An 18992-nucleotide genomic window follows, 5' to 3' on the forward strand; every position below is an offset into this window, starting at 1 on the left:
TTACTACAGACTCATCTTTATCAACTCATGACCTCGAAAAAAAAAAGCTCGAGTCTTTGTTACACTCTCTTTCCATCTCATCACTATTTTCTCTGCTCTCCAAAAAGATATCCCTTTTCAAAATATTCTCAACCAGCTTACTTATCATCCTTCACAACTTTCTTGAGCCAATTCAGCTTCAATTGTGCATTCTCACTTCTGTCTATGCTGGTCTAACGCTTTGGAAGATTCGCAATGCCTCGCACACGCGCTCAAGCGCAGGCCCAAGAGGTCGAATCGCCTCTCGTTTCGCTCGAAATCCCACGTCGTAGGAGAAGGATTGCCTCTGCTACGCCTTCAAAATCATCCGCTGATACCAAAAAAGCAACCGACACGAAGCCAAAGCGTGGTCGCAAGCCTACGAAGAAGGCAACAGTCGTAGCGACAGAGAAGACAACCGAGGAAAAAAGTCAAAACAAAAGTGAGATTGAAGCCCAAGAACCTCTACCCATCCAAACCCCTACCCAGGAACCCCAATGGACCCAGGAAACGCCCCAGATTCAAGAAGTACCTGTCGTTCAGGCACCACAAACCATCAACGAAGCACAGGACAACGGCTTGACTGATTCGCCTGCCTTCGCCACCCCACAACTCTACTGCGATTCTGACGCTTCCTCCCTCACATCTTTGGGAAGTACGCCAAGCTACGATTCGCCAGCCAAGAAGCCATCCGTCAGAAACGCTCTCCGTTTTCTCAAGCAGGTTCTCAAGCAATCGCGTTCAAACCTCAGAAGTAAGTTTCATACTGTGAAAAGCCGACGCGAACCACGGGAAAATCCTTTCGAGACAAGTACACCAACAATAGAGACAACTATTGAAGGCTACCCTACTTTCGAAACCAACTATTCTCTTGCCGAAAACGAGATTTTAGATGCCGCTCTGGAAATCGTTCTTTATCGTCAGAACACCGACCCTTTCAAGTCTTGGGCCCAGTCAATCCGTTGTCCGTGCTGCCGTGGTGTTGTGAAGATGGAATGTGTGCGAGGCCATGATCTACACTCCTGGATACCCAATGAAGTGACCGAGGAATTGAATGCTGTGCTAATGCATATATGTGCGGAAGGTATAGTTGCCACCGTGGAAGCGAAAGAGAAACGCCTTCGAGCTGGAAAAGATGCCGAAGCCGCGGCCAAGGCCAAGGCTGCACAACTCGTCGAACAGGAAAAAAAAGAAGTTTCTGCAAAGCAGAAGGGCAAGAAGCGGGCTTTAGAGTCAAACAACGATGAAAATATTACTGATGCACTGCCCAGGGCACAACGCCGCCGCATCAGACCCCCGCCTGGCCAAACCCCTCGTAGCAAGCGTCGGATTCCTACTACTAATCCTGGTCGCACCCTCACTTATGCTGAAACGGTACGACAACGCGCCATGGAAAGAGAGAGCTCGACCGCCCAATCTTCGATATTTCAGTTAGATGAAGCGATGACACACCTTCGAGAGCAAGAGCAAGCCAAAAAAGCTGCACAGGAAGCGGCAGAGGAAGAAGCTCGTAATGCTACCACACGAAAGGCAATGGAGCGCCATATGGTGCTAGGACCAATTCCAGAGAATCTGCAAAGTTCCTTCCAGGTTCCTGTATATAAAGATGAATATGACGTTGAAGATGACGAAGAGGAGAACCGGCCAGTCGAGACTCCAACTTCGAACAACTGGGGTCTTCGCAGTTTTTTCACTACCGTCACCGGATCTGTGAGGCGACGACTTATCCCTTTTGTGCGACAAGCTCCGGACCAAGCTGTCCCCTTTGGTAAGACATTAACGTCCCATTTATTGAAAGGATACATTACTAATTTCTCCTCAACCTCGATAGCTGCTGGAGGTGGTGCGACACCAGGACGTGTGAATGGCACAGCAGCAGCATCTTCAGAAGTCAACGGCGCAGCGGTCACATCCACGGAAAGTAATGGCACTCAGGATGTCGATGTGGATATGACATACAGCCTATTCCCTCGCGCCCCATCACCTCCTAGGCCCGCACCCTCGTCTGAAGCAGAGGCTAAGGCTGACAAACAGAAAGATGAAGCCGGCAAGACTACTGCTACCGACAAAGAGAACGTGCAAGTTCCAGGAACGGAGCAGACTAGTCAAAACAAAACAAACGGAGAACCTCAAAATGCTGATGCCCAGGCAGAGTCAGAAACCGGGAGCCATAAACGCAAACGTGCACCTTCTCCAGACATGATTCCAAATCCTGCCGGCTGCAGCTACGGCATGGATTTGGATTATTTTACCTACTCCGACGATGAGATCGAAGAGGCTGAAGAATACTCAAGACGTCAACGCGAAGCCGAAGCCGCAGCTGCGAAATCCACTGTCTCTGCTCCCACTGCTCGGCCTCCAGAGAAGAAAGCCCGATTCCTTCCATCAGAACCCGAGCCATCCTTACAGACCACAAGCACGACTACACAAACCCACTGGCAGCCTCCTACGCCCGCCGGTTGGGCACGTCCAACTACCACTGTTTACGAGGGACAGATGTTTCAGGGTATGACACATCCAGCACCTACATTTCCATTTAACCCATTTCATCCAACCCCGGATTGGCGAACCGTGCCCACGCCCTTGGTGAATCCATACATGCAGCCCATACCGCCCATGCAACCCCTTCCTAAGACTTTCCCACAATCTGGCTCGCTTCTCGATCTGCGCAAAGCGGCAGCTGAAAGACGGCTTGCCTCTAATTCTTGTTTGAAAATTAGAAATAATCGTGTTAACAATGGACCAGGAACCCCTACGAATCGCTTCCCACAACCCCAAGTGTCTCAACCTGCTCAGCAGCCTGTTGCTCAGCCATCACCTGTACGCACAACTGCACAACAACCTATCTTGCAGTCACGCGTCGAGCAACCCGCACAACAAATAATCCAACAACCTTATCAGCAACCATCCGTTCAAGCACCTGTGCAGCAACAAACCCAGCAAACACCCCAGCAACAGCGTTCGACTGGTGCATTAAGCAATGGCGTGTCTTCGAAGCCGCCTCACGATCGTTCCATTACTGCTGCCACTAAACAGAATGTCAGCGATGAAACAATTCATTTACCACCTATCAAACCCATGTCAGCGACCGCGAGAGGCCAGCCTGTGACAGAGAGAAGCAGGCCTAAAACCCCCAGTCGTCTACGAAACCCTATTCCACTTTCTTCCAGCCCGGCTTCACAGGCAAGCCCGGCTCAAAATTTGACTGCAATGCATCAACAGGATCAGGAGGATCTGATGCAAGTCTTTGGCGACGATGAACATGGACGGCAAGCTTTTGAGCTCTACCAGAGTTGTCCCAGCGGCGATTTGAGTAAGGTGCAGTGGCCTAGCTTCGACCTACTTCCAGCCAACAACATCCAACAAACCACTCGTTTAACGTCCGTGAGCGCAGGACATCCGAGAGCTAGCCGCAATTTGTTCCAGAAATCATTTGAGCAATTTCAGAACGAGTTCAATCAGGGCTTGATTGATACAGATGAGATACTTGGTGACTTGCCGTTGTAATCACGAGTACTGCACATTGTTTGTCATATACCGAGATCAATGACACCAGAAAGGCGTCGTCTGCCTCAAATATTGAAAAGACGTATCAAAATTTTACGAAGTCGATGAACGATCGTGTGATCAATCCATGGCATTTGGAGTTTTGTGTTAATGTTGGTCATGTTCTTTTGGCGTTTTGTTAGTGTCAGGCAAAAAGGTTTCAGTTCATGCATGTATGGGTCAAAAAGTCATTTTCACTTTCAACTTGTACCTTATTTTCAGGTTTAATCTTTTTTTCTCTTTTTGATTCCAGGCCTCAATGTGATGTGTGTGCGCGTGTGTATAGCTTGCCTCCCAACATCATCAATGCTACTCTGTAGAATCTGTAGCAGTTATCCGCGGTGCTGATGTTACCATCGCCCAGTGAGAGCGACATCAGGGGTCTCTGGGTGCATTTTCGAGAGTGAGATTCTCAAGGTGCGCGCCTGGTCAGAATTGGACACCACTCTTTTGTTTAATATCTTAATATTCATTCCAGATTCCATTGTTAGTGTAATAAATGATCAATTCTGATTCAAATCCATATCAGATGCCTCCTCCATTCTAATGATTTTAATTGTGCATTGCTATATCACCACAGTCACGACCATCTTTTCTTTAATAGCTGCGCGATTTTCCCAGCGTTACATCTTAGTCTGGTCAATGGGATATAAACCTGAAGATGCCTTGATGATATTGGTGCCGATTATGCTAAAAATACAAAAGAGAGATAGATGAATAATATAATTTACATGCTGATTTCACCTTTCCAGGCTGCGTCTGATAGACCAAGAGATGCCATCAAGTTCTGCCATCGCGGGCCTCCTCGCTCTTTCCTCCTGAGATATTGTAAGAGCTTCTGTCTCTTGTGTACGAGAATTCGAAGATTACGCTTATTGTGTCTGTCTTTGTTGGTTGTTTGAAGATGTCGCGATAAATTCATAATCTTGGTTGTCAGAATAGCAACCTGGACTTCTGGGGATCCGGTATCTGGGCCAGCTCGAGGAGTCTTTTCGGGGTGTTCTGTGGTGGTGACAGCGGCTGGTTTCGGGGGCAGGGTCTTGTCGGTGTTGTGTCGGCCAAAGGTCTCAATGCAAGCTTCGATGTTGACTCGCGTACGATCCGCGGTGTTTCCGCTGGACAACTGCACAATACGCTTCATTGCCTCCCGTGCGTTTTGGTGAGATTTTTCGTGTTGTTGGATCGCTTGTTCGTGTGCGTGAGGATCAGCGATGTTTGCGTCCTGGGCCGGCAGGGGCTCCGTGAGAGATTTGGAGTACTCGAGGGCTGCGTCGAATTCGTGGGCCTTGATGAAATGATTCCATGTACTGACATTGGCAGTTCCGGCCATTTGAGATGGGATATTTCCGGACTGGATTGCTTCAATCTGCTGAATGAATGGAGTGGGTTCGCTTTTCACGGGATCGCCCAAGGCAGCCTGTCGTTCTTCGAAAAGGGCCTGTTGGCGAGAGATATTGGCGGCTTTGCGTTGACGCGACTGTGCCATGAGGAATGGGTCATGCCGTCGCCTTTGTCGGGCCTCGAATGAGCCTGCGCGAATGTTGACTTTGCATGGTTCGCGCTTGACAAGTGTCAACGGATTTGTTACATGTGAGGAGGAGCCTGGATGCTTCATTAGTCCTGAATCAATTGCGCACTTAAGGTGAATACAAACCTGAAAATGGCTTCGACAAGCCCTGTACTGACAAACGTGGAGGCATTCTGACTGTAGTAGCTGCTACCACTGCTTCTCAATGTCGCAGGAGACTTGGAAGATGATGTTCTCCCGGAAATCTCAACATCAACGCCAAGCCCGGAGGCCGCAGTCAAACTGCGCTAGTCTTTGTTGGAGATAGCGCAAAACGTGACCTCCAAATCTTGGCGCGCTATTGCCCTAACCCACAACGCAAGCGAAATTCCCGGGATGTGCCGCTCTGACTGGCTGAGACCGATCGCGGTGCGCTGTGCGATACTTCTTTTTTCTCGACTTCGACTTCGACCGACCTTCGACTTCCTCCTCACGCCCAGGACAAGTGCCAAAACGATTGAATAACCTCACTTCCATCCTCCGTCCGACAAAACACTCAGTCGTTCACCATGGCTCCCTCTAACCTCCCCCCCGTTTTCAATGCCACCTCCCAGGACATTGAGATGCTCCTCGCAGCTCAATGCCACTTGGGTTCCAAGAACTTGCAGGTGCACATGGAGCCTTACCTCTGGAAGACTCGTCCTGATGGCATCAACGTGATCAACATTGGCAAGACCTGGTATGTGTCAAGAATAGAGGCACGATTTCGAATGTCTGTCTAATTGTTTCACAGGGAGAAGATTGTCCTCGCTGCCCGTATCATCGCAGCCATCGACAACCCCGCCGATGTTGCCGTCATCTCTGCCCGTCCCTACGGCCAGCGTGCTGTCCTCAAGTTCGCTTCCCATACCGGTGCCACTGCCATTGCCGGTCGTTTCACCCCCGGTAACTTCACCAACTACATCACCCGCTCTTTCAAGGAGCCCCGCTTGATCATTGTCACCGACCCCCGTACCGATGCTCAGGCTATCAAGGAAGCCAGCTACGTCAACATCCCCGTCATTGCTCTCTGCGATACCGACTCCCCCACCGAGTTCGTCGATGTTGCCATCCCCACCAACAACAAGGGTCGTCACGCCATTGGTTTGGTCTGGTGGTTGCTCGCCCGTGAGGTTCTCCGTCTCCGCGGTACCCTCGCTACCCGCGAGACCGAGTGGGACGTTGTTGTCGATCTTTACTTCTACCGCGACCCTGAGGCCGAGGAGACCAAGGAGATTGCTGATGAGACCAAGGTCGCCGGTGCTGAGGAGGTTGGCCCTGCCGCCATTGAGTCCGGCTACGTCGGTGACAGCTGGGACGCCGCTGCCCCTGGCGCCGCTGCCCCTGGAGCTGCTTTCGCTGCTGCCAGCGCTACTGCTGGTGCTACCTGGGAGGCTGAGGCTAGTGGTGACTGGGCTGCTGAGTCTGCTCAGCCCAACCCTGAGACCAAGTGGTAGATTAATTGAGAAGGTTCTGGAGTTCACCGAGGGGAGAAGATCTTATTTTACTCGAATTGAACAAAAAGTTTAACGACTATTTCGAGATGGATATCATATTCAGTCTCTAAAACAAAACAACATTTGATCCTCAAAAACAACTCTATTATTCCCTTGTACGTGATGAGAAGGATTATGATTTCATGAGACGATTATTTATAGCAGCGGGGGTTTCTTTATACCTGTCACACGCATATTGTTTACTGTTCTGACTGGTACTTACGAGGGAAAGATACCTAGTTTATTCTATTATCTGTGGATTTACTAGGGGAAAGCCCTGTACTGTCAGTTTGACGAGGCGGACTTGATCGTTGTCTCGGGGAAATCTCATTTGTCATGTCGTCTTGAGATTTTAATCAATAAGAATCACCATCCACGTATAGCTGAACATTTGAGTAGTTGTAGTTGTCGGACCTATATCATTACAGGATGCTTGTCGGTTTGAAGAAGCCCGAATCAGCTCTCATAGTATGTATTCATTGACTGGCCAGCGCCAGCGCTGTAGTTTCACAGGGGTATGCGCCACAGACAATAGAGAAGTTCTTTCAATTCCGATCGTGTCGAAGGTAATTTCCCGAGATGAATAGGTTGCAATCTATCATGATTGGTTTCAAACTGGTGGTATGGTGGTAGCAGACAACGCTCAAGGAACAGATGCTTCACAAGCTGGCATTCTCCTGCCATGTATTGACCTCACATAATCGTACATCCACCCTGGGCTTGGGCACCTTTCTCGGTAGTCGTCAGAGCCGCAACTTTGGCAATGTCCTCAAAGGCTTCCTTGATTAACTCTCCAGTGACGGCAGAGCATTCTGCATAGCGATCACAATGCAATTCTTGTGCTATGCGGTACGCCTACATACAGCCCAGTTTGTTAGTCAAGGACAGGGTAAGAATTGAATTAGACCTGCCTCTTGAGGATAAATTATCTCATCATTCTCTACTCGAAGATCCCGCTTGAGACCAAGCATCATGACGGGGATACGTTCGCCGGCGCCTCGCTGGAAGTACCTAGTTACATCGTTACGCCACTAGAGAAGCGTTTTAGCATGGTAGACCGAGTCTGTGACAATGGCTTCGCATCTCAGAAAATGACATACCCCTTTCAGCGCGTCCAAGCTTTTTCTATTTGATATGTCATATGCGAGTATGACAACACTGGGATTCAAGGACGACCAGTGTTGATTGGGTGAAGCAGTATCGTATACTTCTAACTTGAACGATTTCCTGGAAAATCGAATGTCATATAAGAACGGTTGATCACCGTCTCGCAATAGACTTGATTCTCCATTCTGTAAAGGGAGATTGGGATTCTTTAAGCGCCTGTATGCGGTTTAGTAGTTGATCATATGATATAAGGATCGACTGGATAGGATGTGCTTACGAGAGGAATGTCGTCTTTCCACAGCCAGGCTCTCCGAGGATTAATAGCGTGACTGTTGCATTTTCATCCATTGCACAGACGCAAGTATGAGCACATATAGATAATTGAGAATCGGAGTTGATATTTTATTCAGCCCATGGACGCAGCAAGTGTGGTGAGGAAGAAGGGTGGAGTTCATGCCTAAGGCCGAAAGTTCGGTGCCGCAATTTAAAGATCCCCAAAAACTAAAAAAAAGAAACCAGGTTCGCAAACTACAACCTCGACCCCCCCACGATACTCCCAGTTCGAGCTAGTATCCCTCTTCGAGATAGAGGGATGAGGCTGTCGCGACCTAATTGTCTCAGGTTCGTCAGGGTCAAAAACCCTCCTTTGCATAGTGCGACTCGAAGACTTTATTCGCAAACGCCATACTTTTTCTCCAACATGCCCACCACGCAATCACCAGAATCGGGTCCTCCTCAAGGTCAGGATTACTCAACATGGAGTACCTCCAGCCTTGTCGAACGTATCATGGAACTAGAGCGTCAGTTGAATGCTCAGACAAACGAATTCGGCACTGTCCCGCAAGCAAAACCCGAAACTGCTGAAGCTACAGTTACGGCGACATCCAAGCTTCAAGTTCAAGCTGCTATCCCCCCCGCAGCTCCGAGCCCAGAGGGCATCAACACGCCAAAGAAACAACCCCGGGAAATGGACCACACCAAATATCATACCCGCCATATTGCGCTCAAGTTCGCCTATCTCGGCCAACGCTACAATGGATTTGAGCATGCGAATGGAAACGCAACTCCATTGCCCACTATTGAGGAGGAAATATGGAAGGCGCTACGCAAAACGCGCTTGATCTTTCCAACGACGACGTCCCCGATGGAGTTGAGTCTTGATAGACATGATAGAACGCAACCGTTTGATTTGAGTTGGGACGGTTGTCAATACTCTAAATGTGGTCGGACGGATAGAGGCGTTAGCGCTTTTGGACAAGTTATTGGTATCAGGGTTCGAAGTGCTCGGCCCAAGCGGAAAGTTGAGACTGCTACTAGTACGAATGTTACGACGACTACTACTGGGGAAGAGACTACTTTGCAGCCGGTCGATGTGGAGACATCAGTCATCGATTCTACGAAGGACAATGTCGAACCAAATCTAGATGTTGAGGTTCAACCACTGGACGAAATCGAAGAAGATGATGGTTGGGATGACATACGGGACGAACTACCCTATATACAAGTATTAAACGGTGTCTTGCCGCAAGATATCCGCATTCTAGCATGGTGTCCCAATCCAGGCCCAGACTTTGATGCCCGCTTCTCGTGCCGCGAGCGACAGTATAGATATTTCTTCACACAGCCAGCGTTCAACCCCATAGCAGGAGAACTCGGATTCCTTCGCAGTGCTGCACATCATCGCGGTATAGCTAAGAAAGAGCTTAGGGACGGCTGGCTGGATATTGAAGCTATGCGCGAAGCCTGCAAGCACTATGTCGGAAGGCATGATTTTCGAAATTTCTGTCGTGTCGATACGAGCAAACAGATCGAGAATTTTGAGCGCATAATTTACCGGGCAAGCATAGATTTGGTTGACCCTAGAACGAATCCCCTCGGTTACGTTGGGTCAAAGGATTTTCAACCTACGAGGAATCCTGTTGACATGCCAAACGGAAGCAATGTAAACGAAGAACAACCTTCGACACCATTGGTGTATACATTCACCCTCCACGGATCAGCATTCTTGTGGCATCAAGTGCGTCATATGGTTGCGGTTCTTTTCTTGGTTGGTCAAGGTGTTGAAAGTCCGTCCATCGTTCCCGAATTGTTGGATATTTCCAAAAATCCGTGTAAACCCACGTACGAGATGGCATCTGATGCGCCGCTTGTTCTATGGGATTGCATATTTCCAGACGAGGAGAGCGGTAGTAGAGAAGATTCATTGAATTGGATTTATTGCGGCGACCCTCGTCAAGGGAACCCGTCATCGGGCAAAGGTGACGGCAAATTCGGCTTCGGTGGCCTCATGGACACGCTTTGGCAAACTTGGAGACATCGTAAGATGGACGAGATTCTTGCAGGATCATTGCTTGATTTAGCAGCCGGTCAAGGCAGTCCTAGTTTCATCCAGAATGAACCGCCAGCGAAGCCTTTCAAGAGCCAAAAAATCTTCTTTGGAGGGGATGAAGGAAAATTGGGCGGAGCGTATGTCCCTGTTATGCAGAAGCGCAAGACGGCAACGGTAGAGGTGCAGAATGCCAGGTATCTTGCCAGTCGTGAGCGAAGAGCAGAGAGGTTAAAGCTTGAAGCAGAGAAGGCATCCGACCTATAATTCTAGAAACCTTACTGCATCAAATCCATTTTGGTACCCCAGTTGACTCCTGGTGCTCTTGAGTTAATTGAAAAGACGCTACGTTGCGAAACAGTCCCTTTCATCCCGGTAGAGGCACGGTTTTGGATTCGTAGAGACACTGGCGAGCGCCACGCCAGACCTCTTCAAGAAGCGTACGTTTCGGTAGAAGATTCTACCAATATCATATTAGTTTCTCTTCAATCGTCAGCAAGTGGGGAAAATTACTGGAAAGACAACGACGACTCCACTTTCACCTTCCACGATTATCGCCAGATAGAAACGAACTTCAAAGCCCTTGAAAGCTTCATGTATGACAATATCTTGTATCTGGGTTGTTGGTATGAATCTTGTAGCAGCGCTAGACCAATACATGGAAGACGATGTGGAAGTCTGAACGCCTAAACCGCGAATCACTAACAAGGATTCCTCTGTGAGATTATTAGCTGATAGTCTACAATAATTAAAGTCGACTGGACCAGACGAGTCAAGATAAAACGGACCGGTATATCCTTTCCTCCAAACTGCATATGTAACTATTGCGCTCGCTATAGCCACAATTGGCCACGTATAGTGGTCCGCAATCCGACAGGTGAGAGATCCCACATTCGTTGTCCACAGTTCAGGTGACACCCCCCAGCTCCCATCATTGGTTGTTATGAAGCGACGAACTTTGGCAAAATTGACAAGTAACACCGAAAAAAAGCCCAGAATACGTAACAGGACCTCGATGCCAAATGCAAGCTTCGACGACCAGGTGCGACGTGCGGGCGCGTTGGAAGCGGTAAATAGCGCCGTCGTAGGCGACGGACGCTGTACTGTAAGCCGAGAAGACATTAGGAATGTCAGATTGCGCCAGGTCTAGAAACGATACATGATATTGATGACAAGGAACGTTGTGTTTGCAACTGCTCCGGAATTTCAAATTGTGAGATGTTACTACGGAGTAGATAAACTGATCGATGATTGGAGACACCTCCAGGCAAGCAAAGTTGGTAGGCCAGTAAGCTTAAAGCGAGACCCTGCGGAACGGCCTTAGGCCCCCATTCTGCAGCGCTTTCCGTCACGTGTGTGGTCTGTTGCTTTATTTCGTGTTCAGCCCAACCTTGTTGCCCTCAAAAAACTATATCAATCATACATTCGCAACCACAACCACCATGGCCGACTCACGTTCGCGGTCTCCACGGCCTGAACGTCGGAGACGGAGTAGGTCCCCCGACTTCGATAGATCGAGACGCCCGCGCAATCAGGGAGGTTTTCGCTGGAAGGACAAAAGACCGCGAGATGACAGAAACCGCGATGATGATCGTCGTTTAGAACGAGGCTACCGCGAACAATACCGACCGCGGTCTCCCCGTCGTGACAGAAGCGGAGATAGATACGGAGACCGTGAGCGAGGCCGCGACACAAATGCCCCAGTAAGACATGACGAGAAAAGGGACGAGAAACTGGATGGCAGCAAACCAAAGGCAGTGCCTAAGAAGGCCCCAGTAGTAGCAGCACCTGCCGAGGAGATGATTATAGTCAATGTCAACGATCGTCTGGGTACAAAAGCTGCAATTCCATGCCTAGCCTCGGATCCGATCAGTGAGTTGCCTCGATAGATTCCAAAGGGGTTGTTTGAATATAGCTAATGATTGCTATCTAGAGCTTTTCAAGGCCCAGGTCGCCGCGCGAATCGGACGTGAACCTCATGAGATTTTACTGAAGCGCCAAGGCGAAAGGCCGTTCAAGGACCAGCTTACTTTACAGGTAAATATACCACTCGCAGAAATTGTTCGAGCTTGTGCTAACGCAACATAGGACTATGGTGTTTCGAATGGTGTACAACTTGACCTGTGAGCTACCACTTCAACCTCTTAACAAATCGTGTGCCCAAGATATTTGCATGTACTAACTACCCGACTACAGGGAAGTCGACACCGGCGATTGAAGGGAACTCTGGGATTCTTACAGCGACATGGAGCTATCTTCCGGGATTCACTGCGACCGCAGCCTGCAAAAGCCTGTCTTGGTCAATACTCAACTCCATATTCTGCCGGCTATGTACGTGGCTTGAGATGCCGACCGGTCGTTGAACGCAAGGCGACACCGATATTTTCTAGGATATACTATGATATGAACCTTTGTCATAGCCTTATTGTTCTCTCTCATCAATTGATGTACCGAACTCCAATTCATGGTTCCTATACATGGCTTGAGTACTGGAAGGCGATTTTCTTCAAACCATTATCTTCTTGTCTTGATGTATCTTTAGCAGCAGAACGGATCCAATCCATAGTATTCCACACTGCGGTCAGCTGCTAGCGCCCCCATAGCTAAGGCCAACTGACTGAGCGCGTGCGTGTACTGATTGTTTGTCTGCAAGAGCATTTCTCTCTCTCTCTTCTTTCGTGTCTTCGTGTTCGACTTTCTGGTTCTATCGCGCTTCTCGCCGTTGAAACCGCGGCAAGTTTTGGGCCTGGCTGGCGGGGTAAATGGTTTTGCCGCAATCCTTGGGGCGCCTTACCCAATTCGGCCTTTTTTGTGCTGAATGAGCACGAGAGAGCCAAGCCTGGTGCCGCTTCTGCTGGGCGGCGAGTCATTTTTCTCCATGCAGATAAAATATTGTCGACATTGAACCTCGTCTTGACATCCTCTCTTTTATCATTTAACCTCCTTCGTCCGGATTTACCACCTCACCCCATCTACAAACATGGATTTTTGATCGTCGCCTCTTCCCGCAATCGCCTGGTCGCCGTCTGCTCTGACTTTATCGCCAGTTTTTTGTCGCTCGCTCCGAATATCGGTGATCTGTGAGCTGTGCTTCTGATCGAAACAACCACAACACAACAACAACAACAACAACGATGGTTAGGAACATCGTTATCATTGGGGGAACATCCCATCCTCAACTCACACAAACTATTTGCAATCATCTCGGAATTCCTCCGGCTAATGTCTTACTATCCAAATTTGCCGTCGGAGAGACTCGAGTTGAAATCCAAGAGTCGGTGAGAGAGAAAGATGTTTACATCATTCAATCTGGCGGGGGGAAAGTGAACGATCATTTGCTTGAGCTGTTGATTACCATATCAGCTTGCAAAACTGCTTCTGCGAAACGAGTTACCGCTGTGCTGCCCTTGTTTCCATATTCTCGCCAGAGCGATATTCCTTACAAGAAGAGCGGAGCTCCCTTGGTCAAGTCCTCGGCTCATAGCCAGTTCACATTCGATAGCACTCCCTCGACGCCTCACCCTGGGAAAGTAGAGAGTCAGGGAATGAACAACGATGTCGAGAACCTCCAGAAGAGCCTCGCAAGAGCTCAAATCGAGTCAGAGAGCAATGGCTCGCCCGTAAAACGACGCCCCATCGCAAATGGAGGCAAACGAAGCGACACCATTGAATCCGCTCGTTCAGAGTCTAGCCTTACCAATGGCGTGAATGGTGATGAGACGGCAAGCACTGCCGGCAGCGTTGCCAAGGTTCCCGAATTCGAACCTCGTCCTGGCTACCGACAGTGGGTTGCTCAGGCAGGAACTCTGATTGCAGACCTCTTGACCTGTGCCGGCGCTGACCACATCATCACAATGGACTTACATGACCCCCAATATCAGGGTTTCTTCGACATTCCCGTCGATAACCTTTACGGCCGACCATTACTTAAGAGATATATTCAGCGTCACATTCCTGATTACAGAAATTGCATTATCGTTAGTCCTGATGCTGGCGGTGCAAAGCGAGCAACTGCCATTGCAGACTCCATGGGAGTTGAATTCGCACTCATACACAAAGTGAGTTTCCCCGTCTAATTGTGGAGAACATGGGACACAATCTAACATCTACTTCAATAGGAACGACGACCCACGAAAATAGCGGACAGACAAAATGCCACGATGATGCTTGTTGGAGACGTACGAGACCGAACCGCTATTCTCATCGATGACTTAGCAGACACATCGAACACCATCACACGAGCGGCCAAACTACTTAAGAAAGAGGGTGCTTCCAAAGTCTACGCTCTCGTCACCCACGGCATTTTGAGTGGAGATGCGATTGAGCGCATCAACGCCAGTGCCTTGGACAAGGTGGTGGTGACGAACACCGTGGACCAAACCGAACATTGCAAGCGCTGCCCCAAGCTTGAGGTTCTTGAAGTTGGCAATGTTTTCGCTGAGGTATGATCTATCCCAACATTGACAGACTATACTCGGATTGTATTAACATGAGTTTTCCAGGCCATTCGTCGCGTTCATCACGGTGAAAGTATTAGCGTTTTGTTCCAGTACGACTAGTGTCTGCTTCTTGTCAAACAAGTGGTATTTTTGGTCGTATACCTTCCACTTTCGGATCGTTATTTTCATCCAACTTTCTTCAATCTGCTTTAACTTTTGAAAACCTATATCTTTATAACCAAGCGCTGGTTAATTCGCCATTTCCCTTTTCTTCTTGTTTGGTCCTTGGGGGTTGTCATCTATTGCGTTTTGCCTTTTTGTTTTTATCAAAAACAACAATACGAACCAACAGCGAGAAATCACCTTAGACAAAACTTCTCGTCTGCTATGTATGTATAAGTATATGAATCAGACTAAGCGAGCTGCTTGCTCGTCTTGCTGGTTTTAGAGAATCTGATTCAGGATTGATCATGGGAAGGACCATTCATCACTCTTTGTTAAGGACTTCACCTTCTAGAATGATTTAGTACTGGAATCCCAGCTCATCGGGCCTTCAAGACTTTCAAAACTTGATTTTCCAAGTATATAACTAAGTACGTAGTCGCCAATCATTTATTGCACATAAGGAATCAACGCCGAAAGAAAGCATGGAATGAAGTACATATACTGAAAGATAAGGGGGATCATCAAATCGAAGACAACTAGAAAACAGAGATGTAGTTTCCTATTCGTTCCTTTTGATGCTGTGCAATACACTCTGCAATCCAGGTGATATTGCGGATTTCCTAAGCGGGAAAATTGTCAGCGTGGTTCCGAAAGACATCGACTGCCCAAAAGGCGCTTTCTTACCTGCTCCCTTAACTTGACCCAGGCATATACAATGGCCGTAGTAAACTGACGCGTAAAAACGACCTTGCACAACTCCATCTCCTTCTGATAAAACAAATCCTCCAAACTCTTCCCATCAGAACTGCCGCCGCCAGCCATATTTCCAATGCCACCGGGACCTCCCTGAGACAATCCCACGGCATCAAAGAAAGTCTTATAATCTCCTACTCCGCTGACCGCGAGAGCAACACCTTCTACATCATCGGCCCGAGAGAGCATCAACGAGCCTTCGGGGTATAATTTCCCGAACTCCGGGTAGAGTTTCTTGCGCTCTTGCTTGGAGAGTTCAGTTCCAAATGAGTTCAAGGTGATGTTGATTGCTCGTCGATCAGCTTCGTACTCCAGAATCTCGGCCATGGTCTCTTGTGTCGGTGTACCCTTGAGATCCGAGTTTGTGTTGATGAAATTGTAGAAATCCTCTAGGTAGTTCTTGTACAATGTATTCCGGACAATCTCAATATTCAATTCGTCCAAGTCCTGATGACTCAAACTACCCTTGAAATATGCAGCAAGTGGCGTTTCGACGAGTACAGAGTTATAGAGTTCTTCGATATTGGTTGCGACGCAGAGCACGGGTAGAGTCTCGAACCAGCCCAGAGGGTGACAACGCTCTAGAAGCTCACGGGTATCTCTTTCGTGTAGGGTCCCGGTAATCAGCAATGCAACATTATCGATCATGTAGCCATAGGTTAGGTATTCCATGAATTTGGCGAATGAGCCCGTTGCTTGGGCTTGGACGTAGCGGAATTCAGCGACCATCTTGTCCGTCATTTTGGCGGCGAGAGAGGAGGTGGAGGGGTTCGGGGGGAGAGCCGCGAGGAAGTCTCCATATGCGGGGGCAAGTTGCAGTTTGACATCTGTAATTGTTGAGCATAGAAGTCGTATGCAGTTTGAGCATATAGGGACATATGCTTACCATCTATGGATTCACACTGGGTCAAGTTTGCATACTGCTGACCCGTAAGTAGACTGTTGCGGTATCCACGGACGATACCCTCGAGGTACCTAGAACAATTGTCACGGTGATTAGTGAATGAATCCCAAGATGTTCAGTTGGGAGTGACAAGAGCTCACCCTCCGTTAACGTTAAAGAAAAGACCTTCCATATTGCGCGGCTGGCTCTAAGAAGCTCTGTATCCTTGGAGAAGCGCAAGCTACAGCGTCGGCATGGGTCAAATAGAGAGAGCTCCGAAGCATGGCTACGGTAGCCTAACTGCACATTAGAGTCGTCACTAACAATGCACAGCATCTCTTAGAAAAGACCTGCCTATCATGTCTCTCCAGGCCGCCGTATTACCAATGCTGACATAAACCGCACCCTCCAGCCACTCAGAGGCCGTACAAGCCTTTCACCGCCCTCCACCCTGCAACTTCAAATTTTCGAGCCGAAGAAAAGGAAAAAAAATCCCAAGCTCACCACACAGCCCAGCCAGAGTCACGGTTGCGCCTTCCTCAACAACAACCCATTTTTGGATTTTTAGGAAGGAAGCTGCGACGGAGGGAAATCACGAGAATCGCTGTTGCCCAACATGACTCTCTTTATTCTTACCGAGACCAGCGCTGGTTATGCTTTGTTGAAGGCCAAGGACAAGAAGCTCCTCAAGCGTGATGATCTCGATATCTCTGCTGAGGCTGCTACTCCTGAGGGAGTTTCAAATTTGTACGTTTTATTTTTCTTTTCCATTTTGCGTTGATTTTGCTCTCACAGAGTCGGAATTCAAAGAATTGGACAATTGAAGAAATGGCCGCTAACAACATTTCTCTAGGCTGAAGTTGAAGTCCTTCCAGAAATTCGACAGTGCTGCTACTGCTGTTGAAGAAGCCACTGCTATTGTTGAAGGAAAAGTCACTCCCCGCCTAGCCAGCTTACTCGACGAGATCAAAGATGAGAAGAAGATTTCTCTTGCAGTCGCCGACCCCAAGCTCGGTAAGTTCTCTGTCAATTCGAGTAGAATGTCATCTGGACAGTAAGCTAACCTTCAATTTTCAGGCAATGCTATTGGAAAGCTCCCAGGTTTTGATCTCAAGATCATCGCCAACTCTTCTACTGCCGAGCCCTCTCCTACTGCCGAAATTTATCGCGCAATTCGCGAGCACCTTCCCACGCTCATCCCAGGACTTGTCCCTGAAGATATCTCTGCCATGGCACTTGGTCTCTCACACTCATTGGCCCGTCACAAGCTCAAGTTCTCCCCAGACAAGATTGATACCATGATCATCCAAGCCATCGCTCTCCTCGATGACCTCGACAAGGAGTTGAACACATATGCCATGCGTGTAAAGGAATGGTACGGCTGGCACTTCCCTGAGATGGCCAAGATCATCAACGACAACATTGCCTATGCTCGCGTCATTTTGAAGATGGGTATGCGAACTGAATTTGAAACTACCGACTTGAGCGATATTCTCCCCGAGGAAATCGAGGCTGCTGTTAAAAATGCCGCCGATAAGTCCATGGGTACCGAAATCAGCGCCGAGGATTTGGACAACATCCAGGCTTTGGCTGAGCAGGTTGTTGGTTTCTCCGAGTACCGCCAGCAGCTCGCCAGCTACTTGACTGCTCGCATGACCGCTATTGCACCCAACCTGACAGCGCTCGTTGGTGAGCTTGTCGGTGCTCGATTGATCGCCCATGCTGGTAGCTTGATGAACCTTTCCAAGAGCCCTGCCTCCACTTTGCAGATTCTCGGTGCCGAGAAAGCCCTCTTCAGAGCCTTGAAGACGAAACACGACACTCCTAAATATGGTCTCATCTACCACGCATCCCTCATCGGACAAGCCACTGGTAAGAACAAGGGTAAAATGGCTCGTATTCTCGCTGCAAAGGCTTCTCTTGGAATTCGCGTGGATGCTCTTGCTGAGTGGGAGGAGGATGTTGCTGAAGAGGAGAAGGCTGCTCTTGGAACTGAAGCTCGATTCAACCTTGAACGCAAATTGGCCGGTATGGAAGGAAAGCCTCTTAAGCCCAGAGGTGTCAACATCGCGCCTAACGGCATTTCTTCGCAACCCAAGAAGTTTGAGATTAACGAAGCTCGCAAATACAATGCCGATGCTGACGCACTGAGCGGTAATGAAGAGCCTGCCGCCGTAAAGTCCAAGAAGGAGAAGAAAGAGAAAAAGAAGGTGGTTGAAGAGGAAGAAGAGTCTGAGGATGAAGATGAAGAGATGGAAGATGCCGAGGACTCAGACGACTCATCTGCTAAACCGACCAAGAAGTCCAAGAAGAGCGATGACGAGACCGAGAAGTTGGCCGCTAAGGCTGGCCTCAGTGTCAAGAGATACCTCCGCAAGCTGGAGCGCGGTGAAATCACATTTGATGCAGAAGGAAACCCAACAGCCATCAGCAAGAAGGACTTGAAGAAGGCCAAGAAAGAAGCCAAGAAAGCCGCCAAAGAAGATGGCAAGAAGCGCAAGAGAGATGACGAAGATGCCGACGACAAGGCCGAGAAGAAGAAAAAGAAGAAGAAGAGCAAAGACTAAGTTTTGATCTTGCTTTGCGGATTTCCGGAAAATAAAAAGTGATGCTCATTTTTGTATGATATACAACTTTTTTTTTTTGCCCTTTCTTGTCTATTTCTTCATTTCGCTTCTTGCTTGGGTGGCATTCGGGGCGAATTTTGCTGGTT

General features: G+C 48.6%; 10 protein-coding genes across 10 annotated transcripts; 6 read left to right on the top strand and 4 right to left on the bottom strand.

Annotated features, from left to right (window-relative positions):
• Positions 1–234: 234 nt before the first annotated feature.
• EYB26_000416 (uncharacterized protein) lies at positions 235–3525 on the top strand (the record flags this gene model as incomplete). The annotated part of the gene is made up of 4 exons (XM_054259732.1): positions 235–307; positions 365–1786; positions 1850–2524; positions 2765–3525. The coding sequence occupies 4 exons, from the start codon at positions 235–237 to the stop codon at positions 3523–3525; spliced, it is 2931 nt and encodes a 976-aa protein (XP_054115707.1).
• A 766-nt stretch (positions 3526–4291) lies between these two features.
• On the bottom strand, positions 4292–5264 carry EYB26_000417 (uncharacterized protein; the record flags this gene model as incomplete). The annotated part of the gene is made up of 2 exons (XM_054259733.1): positions 4292–5166; positions 5219–5264. 2 exons carry the CDS (start codon positions 5262–5264, stop codon positions 4292–4294), a joined length of 921 nt encoding a protein of 306 aa, XP_054115708.1.
• Positions 5265–5640: 376 nt separating this feature from the next.
• EYB26_000418 (uncharacterized protein) lies at positions 5641–6567 on the top strand (the record flags this gene model as incomplete). The annotated part of the gene is made up of 2 exons (XM_054259734.1): positions 5641–5810; positions 5865–6567. The coding sequence occupies 2 exons, from the start codon at positions 5641–5643 to the stop codon at positions 6565–6567; spliced, it is 873 nt and encodes a 290-aa protein (XP_054115709.1).
• A 732-nt stretch (positions 6568–7299) lies between these two features.
• Positions 7300–8061, bottom strand: EYB26_000419 (uncharacterized protein; the record flags this gene model as incomplete). The annotated part of the gene is made up of 4 exons (XM_054259735.1): positions 7300–7461; positions 7518–7637; positions 7707–7929; positions 7991–8061. The coding sequence occupies 4 exons, from the start codon at positions 8059–8061 to the stop codon at positions 7300–7302; spliced, it is 576 nt and encodes a 191-aa protein (XP_054115710.1).
• A 352-nt stretch (positions 8062–8413) lies between these two features.
• On the top strand, positions 8414–10306 carry EYB26_000420 (uncharacterized protein; the record flags this gene model as incomplete). Its single annotated transcript, XM_054259736.1, has 1 exon — positions 8414–10306. One exon carries the CDS (start codon positions 8414–8416, stop codon positions 10304–10306), a length of 1893 nt encoding a protein of 630 aa, XP_054115711.1.
• Positions 10307–10406: 100 nt separating this feature from the next.
• On the bottom strand, positions 10407–11161 carry EYB26_000421 (uncharacterized protein; the record flags this gene model as incomplete). Its single annotated transcript, XM_054259737.1, has 3 exons — positions 10407–10499; positions 10553–10755; positions 10828–11161. The coding sequence occupies 3 exons, from the start codon at positions 11159–11161 to the stop codon at positions 10407–10409; spliced, it is 630 nt and encodes a 209-aa protein (XP_054115712.1).
• A 320-nt stretch (positions 11162–11481) lies between these two features.
• On the top strand, positions 11482–12257 carry EYB26_000422 (uncharacterized protein; the record flags this gene model as incomplete). The annotated part of the gene is made up of 4 exons (XM_054259738.1): positions 11482–11911; positions 11973–12076; positions 12128–12162; positions 12236–12257. The coding sequence occupies 4 exons, from the start codon at positions 11482–11484 to the stop codon at positions 12255–12257; spliced, it is 591 nt and encodes a 196-aa protein (XP_054115713.1).
• Positions 12258–13173: 916 nt separating this feature from the next.
• Positions 13174–14598, top strand: EYB26_000423 (uncharacterized protein; the record flags this gene model as incomplete). The annotated part of the gene is made up of 3 exons (XM_054259739.1): positions 13174–14097; positions 14158–14481; positions 14542–14598. 3 exons carry the CDS (start codon positions 13174–13176, stop codon positions 14596–14598), a joined length of 1305 nt encoding a protein of 434 aa, XP_054115714.1.
• A 581-nt stretch (positions 14599–15179) lies between these two features.
• On the bottom strand, positions 15180–16472 carry EYB26_000424 (uncharacterized protein; the record flags this gene model as incomplete). The annotated part of the gene is made up of 4 exons (XM_054259740.1): positions 15180–15263; positions 15328–16223; positions 16283–16371; positions 16441–16472. The coding sequence occupies 4 exons, from the start codon at positions 16470–16472 to the stop codon at positions 15180–15182; spliced, it is 1101 nt and encodes a 366-aa protein (XP_054115715.1).
• A 423-nt stretch (positions 16473–16895) lies between these two features.
• EYB26_000425 (uncharacterized protein) lies at positions 16896–18846 on the top strand (the record flags this gene model as incomplete). The annotated part of the gene is made up of 3 exons (XM_054259741.1): positions 16896–17026; positions 17133–17293; positions 17357–18846. 3 exons carry the CDS (start codon positions 16896–16898, stop codon positions 18844–18846), a joined length of 1782 nt encoding a protein of 593 aa, XP_054115716.1.
• Between the last annotated feature and the right edge of the window lie 146 nt (positions 18847–18992).

Source organism: Talaromyces marneffei, chromosome 1, assembly GCF_009556855.1.
Source record: "Talaromyces marneffei chromosome 1, complete sequence".
Taxonomy (NCBI): Eukaryota; Fungi; Ascomycota; class Eurotiomycetes; order Eurotiales; family Trichocomaceae; genus Talaromyces; species Talaromyces marneffei.